Below are 23,386 nucleotides of genomic sequence, written 5' to 3'. Positions count from 1 at the left end.
GCACTAGATATTGTGGATTTAAATTTATAACAATTATCATAAGTAGAAGTGAGAAAGCCAGTAAACTCTACTTGATCCAAAAAAACAGCTTTTCATTGTGTTGTTTGCGTTTCAAAATGAAAATTGAATTAATAATTAATAAAGCGGCTATGTATCCTCCAAAGCAGATTCCACCGCATGTTTAAGACTAAGAATCAGTTGAATTTTTAACACATGTCTATGATTACACATTATTATTTGATCCAGTTTTAGATGATTGTGAAGATGATGATGATGATGATGATGATGATGATGATGATTATTAAGTGGAAATAGTATATGGAAATTAAACCAATAAATTCATAATGATTATGAAATTGAAATAGAAAATAATAACAATATATTTTTTAGATTTTATTTATTCTTTAGTTATTTTCATTTTATAGAATTCAATGTCTGTGTCTGTGTGTATGAATGTATGTATAATCAATATTCTTCACTCTTATCTTTTTCTTAATTTCTACTCAATAAGATTAAGAATTGCCTTCGAATTAATTAATTAGCTTATTATTTATTACCTTTTTTATTAAAACTATTTGAGAATTTTTATTTATCAAGAGATACTATGTATTTGAATAGCAATTAGTTATTTTGACTAAATAAGTTAGTAAAAGCCCAAAAGCAAAAGAAAAAAAATTAAACAACTCTACAGCTTCTATTTATCTATGTAACTAACTATCGCATCTTTCTTTCTATTCATAATAATTCTTAAATTAAAATAATCATTTTCATTCATTTTACTAAAAGCCATAATAATCTAATACAAAATAAAAACTTATTCTATCTATTTATTTATTTACCAATTTCTAACTTTATTTATTAATTTATTTTTTAGTAAAAAATAACCTAACTTTATTTTCTTTATATTTTGGAATTTTTAGATTTCAATACTTTAAATATATTTATTTATAAAACAATCATGTTTCCTTTCAAAAGTATGAAGGTTTTGTTTACATAATTTTTTATTTTAAGAAAGATAAAATTATTAAGCAACAAACAATATATATTTTTATATTACAAATTCCTAAATCTTTAAAAAATAATGGTTTTTTTTGTTAATTTTTTTATAATAATTAATGGATATATCTTTTCTTAAATCGTTATAGTATCCTAAGCTTTTTGTCATTATGCTTATAATTGGTTATACATTTATTCTAAATAATATGAGTTTATTTATTAATATCTATTTAAGATACTATTTTCTTTCCTTATTTTAATCAATAAGAAAGATTTACCATTAAAATTTAGAATATTTAAAGTTCTATAAATATTTTATAAAGAATTAGCATGAAATAATTAAATCAAAAGAGTGAATGAATGCCTGTCTATTTTTTTTTATGTGTTAATTATGTTGATAAAATTAATATTTTTTTAGAGATAAAGACTTTTAAAATTCATAACTTTGATAATAAAATGTAGCTTTTTAATGAGAATAATATACAGAAAAAGTGATAAATACTTGCATTGATAATAAAAATGATGATAAATAATTATAACTTTGATTATTTTTTAAATTCAAAGTCTAATTTTGTTCCCTTTTTATGAAAAATTTCCCATTGTTGAACCAGAGCTTGTTGATCTTTTATCAGAAGCTTACCTCTTTTAGCTTCCTTTGTTTTTATTAGATTGGTTAGGAAGAGTTTTAAGTTGTTTGTTATTGCTCGGTTATTTTTAATCTTTTTATTAAAGGTTTTGTACTTCAATCATTACATGAGAACTCTTGATCACAAGGGAGTTATCTGGATTAATTTTAAGTTCAGCTTCTTAGATTGCAGGTAAATTAATACTTTGTTATTACATTTGGGTTTGTTGCTACAAATCCGTTTATATTTAAGGTAATGAGGATTATTTCAGCTATTGTTCTTATTACAACTTTTATTAGGCTTATTAATTTTCATTTTGCTTATTCTATGGTTGAGAATTCTTTTTATATTCAGGATTAATTTTAATTCTTCCTTCTGCAAAAGCGTTAAATATCTATTCTATCGAAGCTTGCTTAATAGAATATTGGCTTATACAAAATTCTTTCTTATTCTTTTCAAAAATACCAAAAATTTTTCCAATCGATGAGTGAGCTTGTATTCTGAGACGATAAAATGATTAAAAGTGTTCAATCACATCTACTTTTTCAAAATCATTTTGCTAAAAGTATTGTATAACTTTGTCTCCTAAATCTTCCACTAACTTAAATTCGACTAGAGATTCTATGTACAGTCCTTTACTGGACATTAATTATTAATAAAGGCTACTGCCACTTCCTTTGCTAGATATTCTCTTCACAAGATACTAAGATTCTAATTTTTCTAAATAATGATCTAAGTTCTTTTCATTGACCTTCTTTCCAGGTTTTATCTTGAATTTGTTCATTATAGACTTTACTTGCTTGAATCCAATTTATTAAAATTTTATTTCAACTTCGTAACCAATACCAAATTTATATTTTATATGAGGAACTGTTCCTATGCATTTTAATTCTCCATCAACCTAAATAAATAAATAAATGAATGAATATAAAAAATTAATTTTTTAATTTTTGTTATTTGTTTTACCTAAATAGCCATACGAGAACTTAAGGCTTCTGCTTCTTCCATAGAATGAGTTGTCAAAATGACAGAAGTTTTCTTTCTTTTTGTGCTTGCATTAGAAATAACACTCCACATAAATCTTCTTGCTGCTGGATCCATACCTGTTGAGGGTTCATCTAATAGAATGATTGGAGGATTTCCAATCATTGCTATTGCTGTACTCAATTTTCTCTTATTTCCACCTATTTATTAAAAACATAATGTTTATTTTTTTTTTTTCTAAATTAATTTAAACAAAAAGATAAATGTTGTATTAGTTTGTTTTTTACCTGAATACGTTCCTGCCTAAATTTCAGAAAAATAGCCTAAGTCTAATTCAGAGATTTTTTATGATATTAGTCTATCTTATAGATCTTTGGTTTTAAAAATGATATTATACTTTAAATTAACCTATAAATTAATTTACCATTAGGGATTCCTTTTATTGATGAATATATTTCTAAATGCTCTCTTGCAGTTAATAAAGGTAGAAGAGCATCAAACTGAGGGCAATATCCAATAAACTATCTTGTTTTATTTAGACTTTCATTTTAATTAACTCCCATTATGTATATTTCACCATCTATTAAAAAGTTAAATTTTTTTAAATGAACAAATGCTTTTATTTAAAAATTACCTGATGGCTTGATTTCGCCTCCCAACATTTTGAAAGTTGTGGTTTTTCCTGCACCGTTTACACCTTTTTAATTAATTTTAATTATTAATTTTACCATAGTAAAACATAAAATATTAAGTGTAAAAAAACATTTACCTAGAAGTGTAAAGCATTCACCATTCTCTACTCCAAAAGAAATTCTGTCTACTGCAACTTTTACTCTGTCTTCTGAAGGCACAAAAACTTTCCTGATGTTTCTAACGCAAACATTATATGATCTAGGGTTAGTTCTTTCAACTTTTTTCATCTCATAAGTTACATCTTCATCGTATCTTGTTAACTCATAAGGATATTAATTCTCCTTTGAGAAACAGTTACCAAATAACCCATTTTAGAAACGCTCTTTCACAAAAATAAGACAAAAAAAGACAATTCCTTGAATAAATAAAATTATAATGTTCAAGCCAGCTACTTCGACGCTAAAGGCAGTCAAATCATTGGGTGACATATCGTTAATTAGCGCAACAGCAGAACTATTTAAAATAAATTATTTATTGTTGTAATTATATTTAATAATAATAAAATAAATGTATGTACGTGCTTCCTATTTTAGTAACAGCTTCACCAAAGCAAAAGGTAGGGAATATTACTCTCAATATCAAAGATATCAACTTACCAGCGTTTCTTGTAGATGATATAATTTAGAGGATCAAAGCTATCATCGGAAGCAGACTACCAGAAGAAAAGCTAAAAAAGAAGGTTTAAACTTGAGAACTGTCTGTGTTCTCAAATTAGAAGCTAAGGTAATAAGTAAAAGGAATAACTGCCCATCCGTAAAGTATGATCAGAATTGACATCGCAGCACCTCCTTGATTCTAAGTTAGAGATTACACTTGAAATGCAAGGATTAGCATGATTGAAAATATAGAAGGAATGATATGTTTGATAAAATCTACTAAAATATTGGAAAACCAATAGATAGTAATGGTTAATCCACTGATCAGCTGCTGATGTTTTATTTTTAACTCTTTTTCTCTCACAATATATTGAACTATACTTGAAGGGATAAAAGAAAGTCCTAGACTAAAAATAAAACTGGCTATAAAACCTCCTACTTGCAGCGCTTTTTAGTACTCTGATTACGTAAATGGAAATGGCCTCATCGTTACTTCAATTCTTTAAATATAATTAATTAAATTTGTAAATCAAAAAAGTGATTAAAAAGATTTTTATTAATTACTAAACATTTTTTTTTGCAACTTGACTAATGATTGCTTGATTAATTGTATTCAAGAAGAGAGGTGGACCAAATTTATTATTTGTATTTATTAAGCAGGTGTAATTGTAAACATTTGAAACACTATTAAACATATTATAAAATACAGATCCTATGTATTGGTTGTAATAGTTTTTAAAAATTAAATTGTAAAGATCAGTTGTTGTGTTCTGATTTGATGAAGTTACTGTAAAAGCAGTAGGTATAAATGGCAATATTTTTTGCACAGAGTTTTATACATCTGCCGAAGATGAGCCTGTATAAATAACTTCAGGATTTTAAAGAGTAGAAGATGAAGGATCAGAAACAATTATTGGGCTTGATTCAGTGATAAATTTAATTTGACAAAGAAGCAATCCTATTAAAATGATAAAAATTGGAAGACATATTTCACAGATGCAGCTTTTCTTATCTCTTTTAAAATAAAGAAGTCTCTTCTTCAGCATGACTTTTAGCTGCATAAAAGAAAGGGTGAATTCATCTCTAACTTTCTGCTGACTTTATAACAAAAAAAAGTATTTCAAATCAAAATTTATTTTAATGTGAAAATTTATTTATTTATTTATTTTATTCTTAAATTACCTGATTGAAAATTAATCTTTTTTATCTTCCTAATCTTCCTTTGCATTTTTGGAGAAATCAAATTTGTGAGTAACCTTTAAGAAAACTTCTTCGAGAGTTGTTATGCTGATTGCATAAGTCTATATTCCTAGCTCTGCTTTTCTTTGATCTATTTCATCAAAAAGCTACTCAAATTGTGGCAAATAGCTAAGTGGTAATTGCATCTAAATTTCAGCTGAAACGTTAGAAATTAATTTATACTCTGGTACATACTTGAAAACCATTTCCAAAATATTATTGTTAGATCCGAAAGTTTGCTATTTCGAAATCACAAGATTGTAGCCTACACCAAATTTATTTTTCAAGAAAATGCTACTTCCACAGCACTAAATCTGTAAAAAATAAATAAAATTTATAAAAATTATACTAAAAAATATATTTTAATTTACTTTTCCATCGTTCATAATGGCAATTCTATCTCCTAAGAAATCTGCCTCGTCCATGAAATGAGTTGTTAAAATTACGATTTTGTTTGTTTTATATTTTTTTAGCATTTCCCAGATGTGTCTTCTAGCACTTGTATCCATTCCGCTTGTAGGTTCATCTAAAAATATAAGCCTAGATTCACCTATAAAAGCCATTGCTACTGAGAGTCTTCTTTTTTGACCTCCACTTAAATTCATACTGTATTCATCACACTTCTCCATTAAATCAACATCTAAAATTATTTTTTAAACAAAAAAATGTTCTAAAATAATTTAATAAACTTTAACAAATAAATTTCTATAAAAAGAAGTAAACTAAAAAGAAAGAAAGCTTTTATGATATTTAAACAATGAAAACTTTATAAATAAATAAATAGCTAAGAATAAAATCTATTAAATATGAATTAGATTTTACCATAAATTGCTTGGTCTACAGCTTTGCTAATTTCGTGTTTATCTTTCATACCTTTGAAAATTGCAAATAAATTTAAATGTTCTTTAACTGTCAATTAATCAAAGAGGATATCATATTGTGGACAGAATCCCATAAATTTTCTTATTTCTTTCATCTAGTCTTCAACGTCTCTACCAAAAACTGAAGCAGATCCACTCGTAATTTCTTGCATACCAGTTAGCATAGCAATTGTTGAAGTTTTACCAGCACCGTTGTGACCCAATAAAACAAAAATTTATCCGCTATACATGGTTAAAGTAACGCCTAGTGAATTTAAAAAATAAATATTATAAAATGAAATATTATTTATTTTAATACCTTTTACAGCATATTTTCCGTTTGGATAGACTTTTTCCAGAGCTCTGAGTCTGAGACAAGAAGATTTTTTTTCTTAGTCTCTTAGATATTCGTCTACAGGCTCGAAGTTAGGATGATTTTCAGCAGTTAAATTACTTTTATTAAAGTATTTGGTTTTTTTTTGATTTCTATTCCAACAACAGTCTAAAAAAAATAAAGGATGCTTCTTCTATCCAAATTCATTAGGAAAAACCTAATCAAAGTAAAATGCAAGAGTACCGAAGACTAAAATATTGATGATGCACATGAGCCATACAACACCTACTGAAATTCCTTTATAAGAATCTTAAATATTACTAAACTAAATACCAACTCCATCTACTTCTTTTTTAATAAATACATTTGATGCAAAGCTCATTCCAGTTTAGGAAAAAAAGCTTGCAAAGGTTTTTGCTGCAGAACTAACTCCATCTTAATTAAAAAAATTAATCATCATGTACATTATCAAATAAAAAATAATTCCAAATATATTTCCCATCTAAGCCTATTTATTTATTTATTATTTAAAATATAACATTAATAACTTTAAGGATAAAAACTCAATAATATTTTATGCTAAATAAAGTATTCAAAATAAGAAGCTTACAGATGAAAAGAATGTTGTAATAAATATAGATTAAAAGATCAGAGAAATGCAAAATAAGTAGAGCCAGATAAGAATAAGAAGAAAATTTGAATTTTTAAGAACAGAAGTGCAAAGAAAAATTGTTTGGAAAAAGCAAGTTATAAAGTAGATGAGCCCGTAAGTAATAATCCAACTTTTGTAAAAAGATGAATCTTTCATTCCCATAACTTTCATGCCTTCTCTAATTCTTTTTTCCTTCTCAGTCAGCAGTTTCTGAGTCATTTTTAAAAACACGTAAATATATGGTAAGACGAAGAATGTATTTGAGGCATTTTGCATAACTTCTTAAAATGAATCAGACTTATAAGGTAATGATTCCTAACCAGCCATTTATATTTAAAACGTAGGGTTCGAACTTGATCCTGCAACGCTTTTGAGAATTTCTCTGTCTATTTTAATTATTTTATTTATGATATTTCAAAAAAAATAAATATTTTTAATTAGTTTCAAAGCAAAATTTAAAATATTTTTTTAAAAAATCTCTTTAACTATTAAGTAAGTAAGTAATTTAATTGAATTGCTAGTTATTATTCAAATAATTTAATTAGTTAGTTAGTTAGTTTGTTAGCAAATTCTGTATTTTTAGATTTATTTATTTTATTTAAATAAGTAAGTAATTTAAAAAAATATTCAGTTAAAAAATCCTCTAGGGAATGTTTCTTTCATTTAATTAATTGCTTATTAATTTAATTTGTTTAAATTTTTAATTCCATATTTTATTCAGCTTTCACATCTTAATTTTTCTTGAATTCTTAAATTCCAGAGTGGTCAATAAATTGTTTTTTGCTATTTGTGTTTTAATAATTATTTTTTTATTTAATTATTGGAAAAACCTTTGAGCTTAATGAATGATATAACTATCAGTTAATCCCCTTAAATTCTAAAATTTACTATAACAATAGTGCTAGCATTTTATCTTAATTAAAAATAATTAGCCTTAATAATTTCAGGCAAAAAAGGTTTGGAAGTCTTTTATTTACAATTAAATTAAGAAGAAGTCTTTTTAAATTATGAATCAATTTATTTATTTATTAATTAATATATCTATCAATCTATTTGTCAATGGAAAATTATATTTTCTACGCAGCATAAATAAATAAATATGTTGATTATTCTCGCTTGGTTTTAATATAAAGTTAAATGATATTTTTACCTATCCAATTTTGTATTTACAGAAACCCTGATTGGAACCATGGCTTAAAATACTATGAATACATTTCTTCAGTTGTAGTTGATTAATTTTACCCATCTTCTTGAGGCACATCAGGGTTATCGTTGTATATAGAATTATTAAAGTAAAGAGAATATTTGAAACTTAGAGAAGAAGCATCAAATACATTTATATATATGCCAAAGCAAAGATCATTGTTATAGCTACTACTTTTGATATAGGATAATATTTGAGATTCGTCTTAATACTACTTGACTTAGTATTAAATTGCTTGAAAATAACTACTTATTTATGTATATACGTTTTAAGGAGCTGCAAGCGCAACGTGAGAAGAAGTGCTGCAACTTTTCATAATTTTTATTTTAGGATTTGTTTAATATGCTTGTATGAAAGAGCTCGCATCAGGCCATAAGGTTCGCTAATCAGGAAGGAAATTTTGCTATTCAACAGTATCTATTGCTACACTCTTTCTAAATATAACTAAAAATAATGTTGTAACAATTGGAATGAATATTTCCATGCATGACATGCATTTGTTTCTTTTCCAAAGTATCCAATTCTTTATTAAAAGAGCTTTCAAATGTATTTCCATTTTTGCAAAATATTTTTAACTTAGATAAATGCGAATTTAAAATGCTAAAAAAAAAAACGATATGTCCTTCCTTTTTAGTGTTAAATATAGTTTTTTTTTTTATTAATTATTATTTTGCAAGCGATTAAATTTGATATAGTTAATTAATTTTGGGGAAATGTAATCTTAGCTAATAAATAAATGATCTAAATGTTTCTTTTTTTACGTTTAAAAACCATTACTTTGAAAAAAATTTTTGCACTAACAAAATTATGTAAATTCTATTTTTTTCTGGTTATTTATGACAGAAATCGAATTAGTCTATTTCAATTATTATTGATAGCAGTCATTTAAATTCAAACTGGTTTATTTCAAAAAATTCAGTAATGGATAGATAATTTATTATAGAAAACTATTTATTGAGCAAGATTATTTTTTATAGGTTTATACAGAATTTACATTAAGTATTGCAGACTAATACATACAAATTTTAATTAATTTACTTATAAAACAATAAATATTTTTATTTAAATTCTTTTTTTAAATTTAGTATTTGAATTATTTTTTAGAATTCAACAGATCTTCTTATAAATTACATTTAAACAAGTGCTAATAAGATCTTATTTTACAATTTCAAAAATAAGAAAATCGAATATAGCCTTTATTTCTAAAATTTTAAATTTTAGCTCACTTTTTGTTTTGCTACTTAAAATTAAAGCATGCCATTAAATTATTGCTCATTTTACTCTATTTTTTTAAATACAATTATATTATTTTAATAAAACATATTAGCGTAATGAATTAATTTGAAAAATAATTTCTATAAATAATTGTCTATCTCCTTAAAAACTATTTGAAACAAAAATAAAATATTTTTATTCTGAAAACTTTCTTTCAAGAAACAAACAAAAAGAGTTTTATTTGATACCAAATTAGTTTCTGGGTATATAAAAAAATGACTAACTTTCATATAATTAATTATAATTAATTGTAATTTTTGAGAGTTAATCTTTAGTTTTAATATCAATTAATTTTTCTAGAAAAAAGAATAAAAGTATGATTCATTCATTCATTTATTGAATTAATGGAAATTAATTCACATTTCAAATATATTTTTTTAGAATATTTAATGAACTGATTTCATAAAAATTTTATATTATATTTAAAATAATAAATTAAAATTACATATTAAATTAACTTTGTCTCTAGTCTTTACATTTATTTACATGATTTTAGTAACTCATTCCTAGTGTGATCTTTATCTTTCTTTATTTTTTTATTTATTAAGTTATTAGTAATTTATAAAATGAAAAAACTCTCAATTTTATTATTAATCATGAGTTAATTGCATAATAAATAATTAAGAATAATTTTAGTGTTCAAAAATTTAGACTGAAAAAAATTTATTTTATGAAAAATAAACAGAAAAATAAATAAAAATTAAGAAATATTAATTGATTTATTTATTGATTAATTAATTAAATAAATTACTGATAAGGTTTAATATGATTTTTTATACTGTTTGATTCTCTCGGTTAAATCTTTTATAACATCTGACTCCAATAATATTTTATCAGAAATTTCTTTAGCCTTGAATTTGATATCATCAATTTACTCTTCTAGATTAATGATATCTGAAGCTATATTTTTATCCTCATGCTGAATAGTGAGCTTTTCTGAATTAAGCTTCTCTAAATTCTTTCTAAATTTATTATTTTCATCTTTAAAATTCTACTTAGATTTCTATAGCTTAAATATATCTTCTTTTACTAGAGATATTTCTTTTTTAATTTCATGAACATCTTTTTAAAGTAATATTTTCTCCCTAGTTTTTTCATCTATTAATTTTTAATACATGTCCAATTCATTCTGGTGCTTTGTAAAATTATCAATCATAACCTGATACTATTTCTATTGCATTTGCTTCTTTTACTATGGAGTCCTATTTGTAATAACATAAATCATAACTAAATGGCAATGAAATTATAATTAAAGCAATAAATATATGCTAACATTATTTTTTTAACAGTAAAAGTAAATTATATTAATAAATTTATTTATTTATTTACATATTTAGCCTTTAATGTGATTTCACAGGAGTATTTATGTTCATAAAAGTTTCTTAATCAATTTTACTAATAAAACACTAGCTGCGAGAAAGTATATCAGACTTTTTTATTTATTTTTTATTTTTGTTTGTCGTAAGTCACTTAAAAATAAATTAAATTTAAGATAAAATGGTACTTTTTTGACAGGAGAAATATCAATTTTTAATTATCCATTTTATGTTATTGATCTCTAAGTCCTACTTGATGCAAGAGGCTAAAAATTATGTTCACTATATCTATTTAATTATTAAATTGCATAAATTTTTTTATCAGTGATAAAAAATAATCAATTGTACTTTTTAAAAGGAGAAAGAATCTTATGGACAGCATTCTTTTAATCAAAGGTCATTTATCTTCTTGGTGTTTTGTTATTTTCTCTTAATACTTCATTGTTATTAGGATACTTTACTTGTTATGTAATTTGAATACTTTTGCTATTCGGAGTTTAAAGTCTCTAATTCTAAGGTATGCTAAAGCTCATCACATCCTAAAGTTCACTGTTATTATTAACTGAGGATGTAGTTTACTTTTCTAGTTACTAAGTATTTTAAAACTAACTTTATGCTGCTAGCCCATTAAGTCTCAATGACTTGTTTAACATAGGGTGATTTTAGTCTTTAAAAGAACTTTATGATCAAGTAAAAAATAGACAAGAAACTAAAATAAAAGATTTTTCTAATCAAAATTTAATTAAATATACAAACAAATTTTTTTGATAAATTAACCTTTCTGTTGATAAATAAATAATATTAACGATTATATTTTATTTGGCTCACAAACCTTCTACAAATAACAACCAATAATTGAATTTTTAAATTAGTCCACATTTATTTACAAATAAGTAATCATTTATTTCATAATATTTATAAATTCCTATAATAAAATTATAATTTGGGTATTTCTTTCAATTATTTATTCAAAATATTAAATTTTGCTATTGAATTACAAAAATATTTAAAAAACAAATAAAAAAAACCAAAAAGCATACTCTATGAATACATAAATAAATAAATTAACATTTTACTTTATTTTTATAGATTTATTAGTATTATTTATTTTTAATTTGAGTATTTCTTTGAAAAACAATTAGAACTAAAATGATTCTTCTCAAATATTATTAAAATATTTTTTAAATAATTAAAAAAGCTTATTTAAATTCTTTTTAATAATATAATTTTGCTCAAGTTTATTGGTTATTAGAAGCAAGTATTTTAGCAAGATTTTTTAATAAAAGATCATTATCATTTAAATTAATAATGTACGGAATTATAAGCATGTATATACTTTTTAGTGAATAAATAAATCTTATATTCTTAGATGTGAAAATAAATATATTTATTTCTAATTGCTTATAAAAAAATGCTAATTAAAAGTTGAATTTATAGTAAATAATCAATATGTTATAAATAAATAGATAGATAGATCAATAAATATATAGCTAAAATTTGCCTTGATTTTGTTTAGAATAAATACTATAAATAATTTAATTATTTTTGTGAAAATAGAGCCTTAGATAAATAGAAATGTTTTTTGAAATAGCTATGATGATATTTAAAATTATTGAGTTATGCTCTTATGAAAACTTAAATAATATAAAATACTAAGTTTTTAAACAAGATTTAATGGAGATTTAATAAAAAAAGATGTGAAAATTCTAATAAATAAAAAAACAAATATTTTCTAATTAATAAAAGGAGTTTGATATTGTTTTTACTACTTGTTTGATAGACAAAGTTAAATAGATAGTTAATTAATTAATTAGTTAATTTGTAAAAAGAGATTTCTAATATTTATATTTTATTAATTTATTTACAACCAAGAAAGAATTAAAATTGACATTATAAAAAAACTAAAAATAAGGACAATCACATAGACTAATTAGTATAAAATTTACTTATTAGCAATAAATAAATAAATTAGTTTATTAATTAAATAATATCTTAAATAGAAGTAGAGTAAAACAAATTCATAAAAGGAAATAAATAAATATTCATATAAAGGTTATTAATGATTTAAACTAAAAGAAATTTCTTTAAGATCAAAGTAGCAATATTCTTTGGCTATAATGGCAAAGGGTACCATGGTTCATAGAGCTAAAAGGACTAAAACATTAAGACTATAGAAAAGTCATTGTTTGAAGGTTTGATAGACTCTAAATTGATTAGTGAAACACATATGGGAGAGTTAAAAAAAGCAGGTTGGGGAAGAGGAGCTAGAACTGATAAGGGAGTTCATGCATTATGTAATGGCGTTAACGTTAAGTTGGCTATTAGTGAAGAGTACCTTATGAGAGGTAGTCCTCTTAGAATGGATGATAAAAATCCTGAAGAAATTTAAAAGGAAATATAAGAAAAAAACGAAATATTATTAGAATCTGAACAATATAAAAAACCAGAAGAAAACTCTGGTGAATAATAAAATGCAAATGGTAATTAAGCATCTGAAAAAGAAATAAAATCCTAGGCTATAGAAGAAGAAGCTGCTGATAATGATTAAGAAATAGCAGAAGAATAGGAAGAATAAAAGGAAGGAGAAAAAAATTTAGAAGAAAGTAAGAAGGTTGAAGATATGACTGAAGAAGAGAGATAAGAAAGAAGTAGAAGATTACAATAAGAGGCTGAAGAAAACAGAAAAAAGAAGGAAGTTAGTAAGGCTCATCACAAATAACTGTAAGAATTTGCTAACGAAAGAAGAAAGCATATCGATATAGATAAGATTATAAATGCATTAAACAGCAATTTACCAGCAGATATTCGCTGTGTTTCAATTAAACAGGTATCTCGTAAATTTGATATTCGTACTCACTGCAAATACAGAGTATACGAATACTTAATGCCTCTTTTTATGTATCAGAAGTATGATGACATTATAGCAGGTACTCCTATGACAGAAGAATTTGAGTAAAAAACCATGTAAAGAGTTTCTACATTAGCTGATAAGTTCAAAGGAACTCATAATTACCACAATTACACAAGATAAATGAAAGCAAAAGACCCTCGTTGTATGCGTTATATTTTAGACATGAAAACTGAATTAATCACCAACCCTTAAAACGGAATGAAATTCATTAGATTTACTTTAGTAGGATAGAGTTTTGTTTATCATTAAATTCGTAAGATGATGGGTATGATTTGCATGATGATTTAGGAAGACTACCCTGACAACTTTATGGATTCTAGCTTTTTCCATAATGTCATGCGTATTTGGCTTGCTCCTGCCCATGGTTTATTCCTAAATCGTATGAGATTTGATAGTTACAACAAGAAACCTGAAATCCCAGAACCTATTGAATTCGATAAGATTGAAGAAGATCGTTTAAGAGAAATGAGAGATATTATTGAAAAAGCAGTCATGAACGAAGAGGATGTTAATGCAATTTACAAATAATGGATTAAAGATGTCAAAGCAGGAAACGAGCTTGCTGAAGAAAATGAATCTGTTTCAGGAGATATGGATCAATGAATGAATGAATTTAATTTATTTCTGATTAATTTAAAAAATAAATGTTAACTTAGTATGTATGTATGATTGGTTTTATGTTTATCTTTATATGAAAGCTTAATTACTTACTCTAATTACATTAATAGTTAATTTAGATGATAAATCTTTTCTAAAATCAGTTAATACTTTTAGATCATAAAATATATTTTTATGATCATTTATTATAAATATTTTAATTTAATTTGATGAGAGAAATTCTAAATTAATTTTATAAATATTTATTATTGATTTCAATCAAGTCAAAAAATAAATAATTTGTTTCATATATGAAATTTTTTTCCCAATTAATAAAAGGATTTGTTTATTTATTAATATTAGCAACAAGTTATTAATTTATTTATTCATTAAGAAATATATATTTTTAATTTATGTTTATGTAGAGTTTAATTAAATATTTAAATATATCAATCAAATCATCCTCTTAATAAATATATTCATAAATATTATTAATTTTAAATAGTATAATTAATTAATTAAGGTATTGTTAGAATACTTAATACTTGTTAATTAATTAATAAAGTTAATCAATTAATATTTATTTAAAATTGGTGAAAACAAAGTTAAGAATATATTTCTTAATTATTGAAAGTTATTTTTATTGATATTAAAAATAAATAAAGAAAATGGTTTAGTTAACAATTTATTAAAATGATAAAAAAAAATAATAATAATAATAAAAGAGAAAAATAAATAAGTAAGTAAGTTTTAAAAGGATTAATTTTTGTAACAAAAAATAAAATAAAATAAAATGTACATTTTTATTTGATTAACATAGTTATATTTTTGGTTTTAATTCAAATATAATCTTATTAGAGGGTGTAGTAATTATATCTTTCTGTATTTTAGAAAGTTTCATTTAATTCTTTAAACAACTCTTCGGGATTAGCACACCCTTCTTATAACTTTTGAAGAATAATTAATGGCCCGTATGTAAGTAGGAATAATAGAATTTGTTGATATTCTTAGTCGTTACTATATTTAATCTCAGTTAATAACTTAGAAACCAAAAAATTTGAGTTTAGGTTTTAATCTTCTTAAATCATTTCTAATATTTTTTGTTGATTCAAAGATATTTATTTTACATATGTTTGGTATAATCTATTAAGACTACCGTTTATCTTATTAAAATATCTGTAAGTATAAAAAAAGCTATTGTAAGAGACCAGTACTAGAATTTCTTAATCTTGAGAATTTTAAAATGATGTAAATATCTAATTTATTTAAGCTTAATTTAAGTGTGTATCGATAAACTATATTTAAACATTCCTTAATAAATTAGAATTCATGACAAACTAAAAGAGAAATTCCTTTTTATGTAATTATAATTAGTTAAATAAAAGCTATGCTATTTCATGTGTTTTGTTATCTGAAAATGTTTCAAATTCTTCCTGAATTTTTCCATATTTTTTAACAATTTCTTGACCAATTTTTTAATCTAAAAACTGTTTATTAATCGATTTATTACATTTTGGGTTTTGTTTCCATGAAAAGAAACTTTATGTTTTCTAGATATAAATAAAAGCATTAAAAGAATTATCAATTATAATGATAATATCCTAAGTTATAGAATCTAAATTTTCAAATTCTTTATTTTCATAGTCAAAAAATAAAACTCTAATCTTGTATTTTTCAATCAAAAATTTTATCAATTTACTCCTGGATTCAGGGTTGTAGTAAATTTGGCAAAACAAATTCAAATTGAATTCAAATTTTTCATTAACACAGTTAGAGGTGTTTCTTTTGATTTAATTTCTAGTATAAGGTGCTGCAATTGTTTGACTTATTATACTTGATCTGTCATATTTTTAAGAATAGAAATGTTAAGAATCGTTACCATTTTAAGAAATTTAATCAATCTAATTTGTTTATAACGTAAGTGAGTTTTATAGTATTTATCTGTTTTATTACTGAGATAAAAAGTTATTTTCAAATAAAAATTCTTTGTTCATTAAAGGTTAAATATCTAACTTTTATTCATTAAATTTTTCATTAGACGAAGAAAAATGGTTGGGATTCTGAATAAAATTGTTGCTGCTATTATCATTAAAAGGATTATTTTCTTTTTATTAGGATTTTTATACAATATCTTCCATTTTTACCAGGCTGCTTGAAATAGGTGATGAGTTTATATCATATTCAGTTTTTACTTCTTGTTCAATTTCCATTTTTAAAGAATTATTTAATAATTCTGTATTTTCACTTAATTTATTATTTAAAGTCGTTGGCAGCTAAACCATTTTAGATTCATTTTATAATTGCTATAATTACTTACTTGTTAAACTGAGCTCATATTCGAAATTATTCAAATTAGAAACAATAGATTTTTTTTGGCTATTAACTTACAAACCTTCAATTATGCTATTTTAGTTTATTATAATGTTATTCACTTTTGTTTAGCCATTTTATTATTACTGCTATTATTCGTTCACCATTTTTGATAAGCTCTCGAGTTCTTGCTATTTCAAAATAATTTTCTGATTAATAGACTCAAGTTCTTCTTATTTTGAATAAATTTAAGATTAGAAATGTTGTTGTTGAGCATATTATTGAGATTAATTTATTAATTACTAGTTTTACTCCTATAAATCATTTATTTTTTATAATAACTAATCCTTTTCTTCGATTATTTTTTGATAATCATCATGCATTTTATTTAAATTTGTTTGAAGCTCTTCATTTTTTTTGATTTATTCTTCTATTTAATTTTATGCTTACTCATTTTTACTTAAATCGAGATTCATTTACAAAGCTTTTTATTGAATTTCATTAAATTAAATCTTTTGATTTTCAATTTCATCTAATTAATTCATTTTGGCTTCAATTTTTTCTTGTAATTCTTTCAAAAGGCATTCCTTCTTAGCAATTTATTCTGAAAACTCATAAATTTAATTTTGTTAATGAGCTTATTATTTACTATGAGTATCTGTAATTGCTAAGTTTAATTAAATAACCTGCTTGTTAATTTAGTTAATTTGCTTGTTAAGAGATTTTATGTCATTTAAAATAAACTTAATTGATTCTGAGTAGTAATCTTTGCAATTAAAAAGCTCATCTTATTCAAATTACTCACCGTCAATTTAATTCAATATTACTTAACTTGGGGATATTAAAGGATTCTAGAGAAGAGTGCTAGAGTTAATTTGTAGTTACTTGAAAGAATCGTAAATAGGAGCCATAAGCTACTTTACGTCTTCCACTTAAATGGAGTTTTGGAGTTTATTTTCGATTTCCATGTATTGATTTTTTAATGTTTAACTGTTTTCTTGCAATATTTTTGATTATTCTTCAGCTTAAAGCAATTTCTATTTTAATTCCATGAGCTAAATTTCTTACTATTTAATAAATCTCTCTTTTTCTTGCACTTAATTAAGAATTTCCTATTTTTCATTGCAAATTCTTAATAAATCTTCTTTGTTATGTATTATCTTTTATTAACTCCTATTTAGCTCTTAATTAATTGATTCTAAATTTTCTTATATTTGTAAAAGTTCTTGTTAGAGTCCTTCTATTTCTTTCTGCTTTTGACTCAATTTTTAATCAGAAGCATTTTACAAAGCTTAAATGTATTCCTCGTTTTATTCATATTATAAATTCTATATTTTCTGATCAGCTTGCTGATTAATATTTTTATTATTTTCAAGGTCTTATATTAGCTTCAAATAATTATTTTAAGCCTCTTCAAGCTAAAGTAATTTATTCTACTCATTTTAAATCTATACTTAATGTTCTTACTTAATCTAAGCAATTTCTTACTCTTTAATTTGATTTTAAGACTTGAGATTCTCCAATTCGTTTTCTAATTCAGAAATCTTTTGCTTAAAATTTTCTAATTCAGCCTTTTCGTTATCTATGTCTTGCTAAATGTTTAATTAATTCATTCTTTTTTCTTAAATGACTTATTCTTCTTCATTTGCATCTGCTTATTTTCTAGAGATTTAAAAATTTTCAATAATTTATTTGTATAAATGCTGCCCTACATTATTCTACTAATTTGGTTAGATTTCATTTTATTATTCATTTTAAAAGTTTATTAGCTAATTTGAAGGAGATTGATACAATTGCTATTGAATCTGTTGCTATTATACTTCATAGGGATTTTAGATAATTTAATTAGATATTCCCTCTACATTTATACCTATATTTAATTGGAAATTTAGTTTAAAAAAATAAAAAATAAAATGATTAAATTAATCTGATTAAATTTCATTGAATAAGCTTAAATAAATCATTTTGAAAAAATTAGAGAAAATAAAAATTTTATTTTGAACAATAAATTGTTTTTAAAACTCAATTAAACATTTTTTACAATTTTTAATTAAGATTTAAATTTTAACAAAATTAAATGTTTTTTTTATATAAATTTGTGAATGGATAAAATAGAAAAAGCTAAAACTTAATATGTTACTTTGGTTTAGAGGAATTTTCAATTAATTCTCTATTTCTTGAATAAAACTTTAGAAGTTTACTAAAAGTGTAGGATTGAACTCTACGAGAGTTGTTTCTTAGCTGACTCTTTCTTTTAGGAAGCAGCAGAAATGATAGAAAAGGATTTCTAGTTTGTCTCTGATATACCTTTCGTTAAAGATTTGGGTAAATAAGAACTAAGAATAGTAGGTAGTAAAAGATAAAATAGGCTTTGTGTCTTCTTAAAATTCTATCTAGAAATTTTAAACTCCAATTGTGAAGTTGCCAAAAATTTTTCCAACTATGAATGCTGTTAATTACTAATCTTTGTTCAAATAGTGCTGGAAGTAGCGAATGTTGACATTCTTAGACTATCTATTCATAATTACATTTTAATTAAGCTCATCAATGTGCTGATTATAGTATTTATCATAGTCAACATTTAACCTGTTAATAAGTTAGCAGATTTCAAAAGCAAGTGAGAAATTATTCACAGTCTCTGAGAAATTATAAAATTTTCCAAAAACTTATGCTTCAGCAATAGTGTTATAAACATAATTTTTAAAGTCCTCACAAGAAAATGTAGCAAGAGAAATTTCTTTATTTTAACATTATTCATAGAGATAGAAGAAGAATAAAGTTAAGATATGGTTAAATTTTCCAATTTACTTGATCAAATTTAACAGAAAATCAATAAATTCTTCCCTCTTGTCCTATTAAATTTTCATATTTTGCTTAATGATTAATTGCAAGAAGCATATTTTATATTTGACTTGATCACCTTTAAAATTTATAGAAATTGTATTTTCTTCACCCTGCATCATATTTTAATCTGAAAAACTGTTATAATTTCTAAAATAAATGCAGAATGCTTTAAAATTCAAGTGTTTTAGGTCTTCATCAAGTTTTAACCATAAATCCTAAATAATTTTCTATGCATTTTTCACCATAGTATATTTTTCTTGCTGAAGACTCATAACTTCTTTCAATTTACCAAAAGTTATTTCATGAAGCATCAAACAATATTTGCTTTTGGCATCATTTTTAACCTATTCGAAAGAAATATTTAATATAAAAAAATAAAAATCAAATTTTTTACATCAAATTTAGACATGCTCACAACAAAATAGCTAGACCACTCTTTAGACTTAAAAGCCAAACTTTAGATCAAGTCTTTAAATGCGTTAAAGTAGTTAGTATCCATGATCTTCTTAGATTCTATTTATTTTTAAATTTTAATAATTTTTTAGAGAACAATCTTTTTTCATTATTTTTCGTTCGTTTTATAATGGAGAATAACGTTTTTATTTTTATTTTAAATTTAAACAAATATTTTCATTCTAAAATCAATGATCATTTTTATTAATTATTGAATTATTTTATGAAAATTAAAAAAATAAATTAAATATTTTGTGAAAATTAAAAAAGTAAATAAATTAATTAATTTTGATATAAGATATTTATTTTAATTTTAGAAGAAAAAGTGTAGATTTAAAGAAATAAAATAATTTTTATTTTGAGATTTATTAATTAATTTTGCTTTAGTGACTGATTGATTTACCTTCATTTTATTGGTGGTGATTCTTCTATTGGAATGAGATAATTTGTTCATTTTTTTATTATATTATTGAAGCTTTAACATGGTCCAAGCTTTATTCTTCTTCTAAAAGCGTTTTTAGAGACTATGGAATTGTTTTTTCTGCAAAAATGGACACAATTTGGTTGATAGTATGGTCAAAAAAATTTAAAAAGAAAATTGGTTGTAAATTTTATTGATTTTCACTAACTAAACTGAGACCTCTGTTGATCTCTTAACTGATTATATGATTCACTTGATTATTCAATTATTCAAAATAGTCAATAGTATCAATAATATTTTGTTGGGCTTTCCTGTAATAGATAGCTCTTGCAAGCCTTTTTAAACATTTTTCACTTCCATTTAAATACTTAGGATTTTCTTGCTTGAAGGCTGATTTCCTTTTAAATAATAAATAAATAAATTGAAAAAAAGCTATAAATTTGATATTTATTTATTTACTCCACTTTTTCTATGTTTTATTGCGCCTAATTTAATTTATTTTTTATTTAGGTTAATGACTATGCATAGACTTCTAAAATGTTGCTGAGTATATTTTCGTTGAAATTATCTGAGGTTTTAATATAGTAATTTATTACTTAGTTGATTCCCAAATCCATAAAATCTTTCTCTATAATGTTAGCATCATTTTTTTACTGCTAATCTTACATTTGTTGCAAGTGTAATACATCTACCTAATTAGCATTTGTATTCAGATCTTTTCTGTTTATGTTTGTTTTTTTGCACTCATCTATATATTGTTCGACTGTTTGAAATATTATTTCATTAAGCTCATGCTCACAGATGCACCTAAAAATATTGCAATCAACGCCATTTAAGATACCTGTCATAATGTACTTTTAAAATTGTCTTATGATTTCTAGACGGTTAGCCAAATATATATCTTTTTCTTTGCATTTTATAAGAATGTCCATAAATATTTTAGTCAAATCTCTATTTGTCTCATTAGAAAACTTATTTGCAAGGTACTCACTTATCTTATTAGTAACAATTCTACTACTTTGCTACTCATTCATTCTGATTGCATCTATGAAGGACTTTTAAAATTAGATAAGCTATTCTTTCGTCTGCTTGTACATATCATCATTATTAAATAAAGACTAAACTGATTATTTTAATTCATCATACTTTTCTTTTAACTACTTAACATTTTCCTCTGTTAAAATCTGATTGCAACTCTGATCAATCACTTCTATTTCTTGCTAAGTCATACCAATTTCATTTTCTAAATTTAAATTCCTTACATCAAAAATATTTTTATTAGAATTCTCTCTGGCAGCGGCAGGAGACTTTTTTTTGTTTCTTTAATTATCTTTTTTTTATAGATATTTAAAAAAAAATAATTTATAAAATATTTTTACTAATTTTTCCATATTAAATTGTTTATTAATATTTAATTAATATTAAATATGCTTTATTTTTTCAACTAGTGTTTTGGATTGTTTTTAAGTAAAAAATTAAATTTTGAATATTTAACTTTGCAAAAATAAACATGATCAGATAATAAAGCAAGATGCTTTTTAAACGAATTAAATTTCACCTTAACAAACAATCTCAATGATAAGATTCTTTTTAAAATGATTTATTTGCATTTAAATTTATCACTTTCTCACAAAAAAATAAAAAAGTATTATCAATCATTTCAACCAAAGAAATTAAAATTTTATTTTGTTGCTAGGATTGCTTTCAAAAGAAATGGAAAAAAAAATTCATAAATTATTGTTTAAAAGTTTTTGTTAGTTACCTTATTTCTTTTTTGCTGCATTGCTGCTTGGTTCAGATGCTTTTTATTAATAATCTCCTATGTTCTGAATGTCATTCTAAATATTTTGGTTAAAATCTTATTCCATTTACATCTCCTTTAACAAAGCCTCTTATAATTTTTCTTACTGTATTCTCTCGAACTCCTATTTTTACAGCTCAATCTCCTCAGCGCTAAAATTTTCACCTAAAAAATCAAAATCCATTTTTCTATTTTTAATTTTTCTGTTTAGACTTTTTTCTTTTGAAATTAGAAATTTTGATATCTTCTAAAACTATATTAATTATTTTTTGATAGCTATTCGACTTTTATATGTAAAAAATTATCAAACTAGATTAAAAAATCTTTTCTTCATCTAATATCAAAAAAAAAGAAAAGAAACCAATTAAAAAATAAATCTAAAATATTATTTTATAATCGAAAATAATATGAAAAATATAAAATAAGTAAATAAATATTTTAAATTATTCTCTATCAAATATTTAATATTTTATCCATTCATTCTTTAGTTTGTTATCAATTTTGAAATGATTAAAAAATTCTAACTTAATAAATGTTAATCAATCAATATATAACTTTAATCCAAAGTTATTAGAATATTTCTAATTAATTTCCTGTACTTTTAGTTTTACCTTTAAATCCTCTCTCGATTCTTTAAAGAAAATCTATCAAATTAAATAAAAAAAAACAAATTAATCAAGAGATCACATCACCTTTTTAATTATTTTCCGTCTATTAAAATAATTAAAAGATTTAAATCTCAAAAAATCAAAGTACAAAAAAACTAAAAAATACTTTTATTTATCTTAAAACACAACATTTCTTGGTTATTTTTATATCGAAATAGTATTTCTATCTAAATAAAAAAATAAAAGAAGAAAGTGAAGAAGAATATTTGTTAATAATCAAAAATAAATTTTATGAATTTAATAAAATATTTGTAATAGACAAAAGAAGAATATAAATATTATTTATTTATTCATTTAAATAAATAAAAATTAAATTAAAAAATATTAATTTATCAATTATTAAAATTAAAATTATTTTTTTGGCTGATTATGTCTCTCAATAGAAGACTAAACACTTAATCTTTCAAATAGTACTTTTGCATAAATTAAATTGCTTTATTAATTGAGCTTTCGATGAAAATACTATTAAAAGATTTTAGATCCTTATCTTATGCAGAGACATTTAAAATGTATGCATTTTAAGAATAATCAATTTTTAGGTGATTAATTATGGTTTGATTTGAAAACCCTTCAAATAAAATTAAAAGTGAAGAAAAAATATATTAT

At 23.2% G+C, this 23,386-nt stretch overlaps 4 protein-coding genes across 4 annotated transcripts; 1 reads left to right on the top strand and 3 right to left on the bottom strand. All coding sequences in view use genetic code 6, as the record gives it.

The window, feature by feature from the left end:
• Positions 1-1,554: 1,554 nt before the first annotated feature.
• Positions 1,555-8,740, bottom strand: TTHERM_00011470 (ABC transporter family protein; the record flags this gene model as incomplete). Its single annotated transcript, XM_001008226.2, has 14 exons — positions 1,555-2,523; positions 2,589-2,806; positions 2,894-2,977; positions 3,031-3,186; positions 3,241-3,303; positions 3,376-3,752; positions 3,817-4,395; positions 4,460-4,993; positions 5,078-5,448; positions 5,506-5,774; positions 5,957-6,259; positions 6,314-6,836; positions 6,939-7,366; positions 8,131-8,740. 14 exons carry the CDS (start codon positions 8,738-8,740, stop codon positions 1,555-1,557), a joined length of 5,484 nt encoding a protein of 1,827 aa, XP_001008226.2.
• Positions 8,741-9,406: 666 nt separating this feature from the next.
• TTHERM_00011460 (hypothetical protein) lies at positions 9,407-11,428 on the bottom strand (the record flags this gene model as incomplete). Its single annotated transcript, XM_001008225.2, has 6 exons — positions 9,407-9,466; positions 9,905-9,985; positions 10,211-10,661; positions 10,789-10,889; positions 10,964-11,063; positions 11,124-11,428. The coding sequence occupies 6 exons, from the start codon at positions 11,426-11,428 to the stop codon at positions 9,407-9,409; spliced, it is 1,098 nt and encodes a 365-aa protein (XP_001008225.2).
• A 1,406-nt stretch (positions 11,429-12,834) lies between these two features.
• On the top strand, positions 12,835-14,289 carry TTHERM_00011450 (tRNA pseudouridine synthase A; the record flags this gene model as incomplete). Its single annotated transcript, XM_001008224.1, has 1 exon — positions 12,835-14,289. One exon carries the CDS (start codon positions 12,835-12,837, stop codon positions 14,287-14,289), a length of 1,455 nt encoding a protein of 484 aa, XP_001008224.1.
• Positions 14,290-15,122: 833 nt separating this feature from the next.
• On the bottom strand, positions 15,123-22,389 carry TTHERM_00011449 (hypothetical protein; the record flags this gene model as incomplete). Its single annotated transcript, XM_001471060.2, has 6 exons — positions 22,074-22,389; positions 20,771-21,641; positions 20,294-20,709; positions 19,832-19,950; positions 18,734-19,781; positions 15,123-18,463 (listed from the first exon to the last, which is right to left on the bottom strand). The coding sequence occupies exons 1-6, from the start codon at positions 22,294-22,296 to the stop codon at positions 15,123-15,125; spliced, it is 6,018 nt and encodes a 2,005-aa protein (XP_001471110.2). The 5' UTR covers positions 22,297-22,389.
• Between the last annotated feature and the right edge of the window lie 997 nt (positions 22,390-23,386).

The sequence above is a fragment of the Tetrahymena thermophila genome, assembly GCF_000189635.1.
Source record: "Tetrahymena thermophila SB210 genomic scaffold scf_8254803, whole genome shotgun sequence".
Lineage (NCBI taxonomy): Eukaryota > Ciliophora > Oligohymenophorea > Hymenostomatida > Tetrahymenidae > Tetrahymena > Tetrahymena thermophila.
The sequence above is the reverse complement of the archived record's forward strand: the minus strand, read 5'-3'. Positions and strand labels throughout refer to the sequence as shown.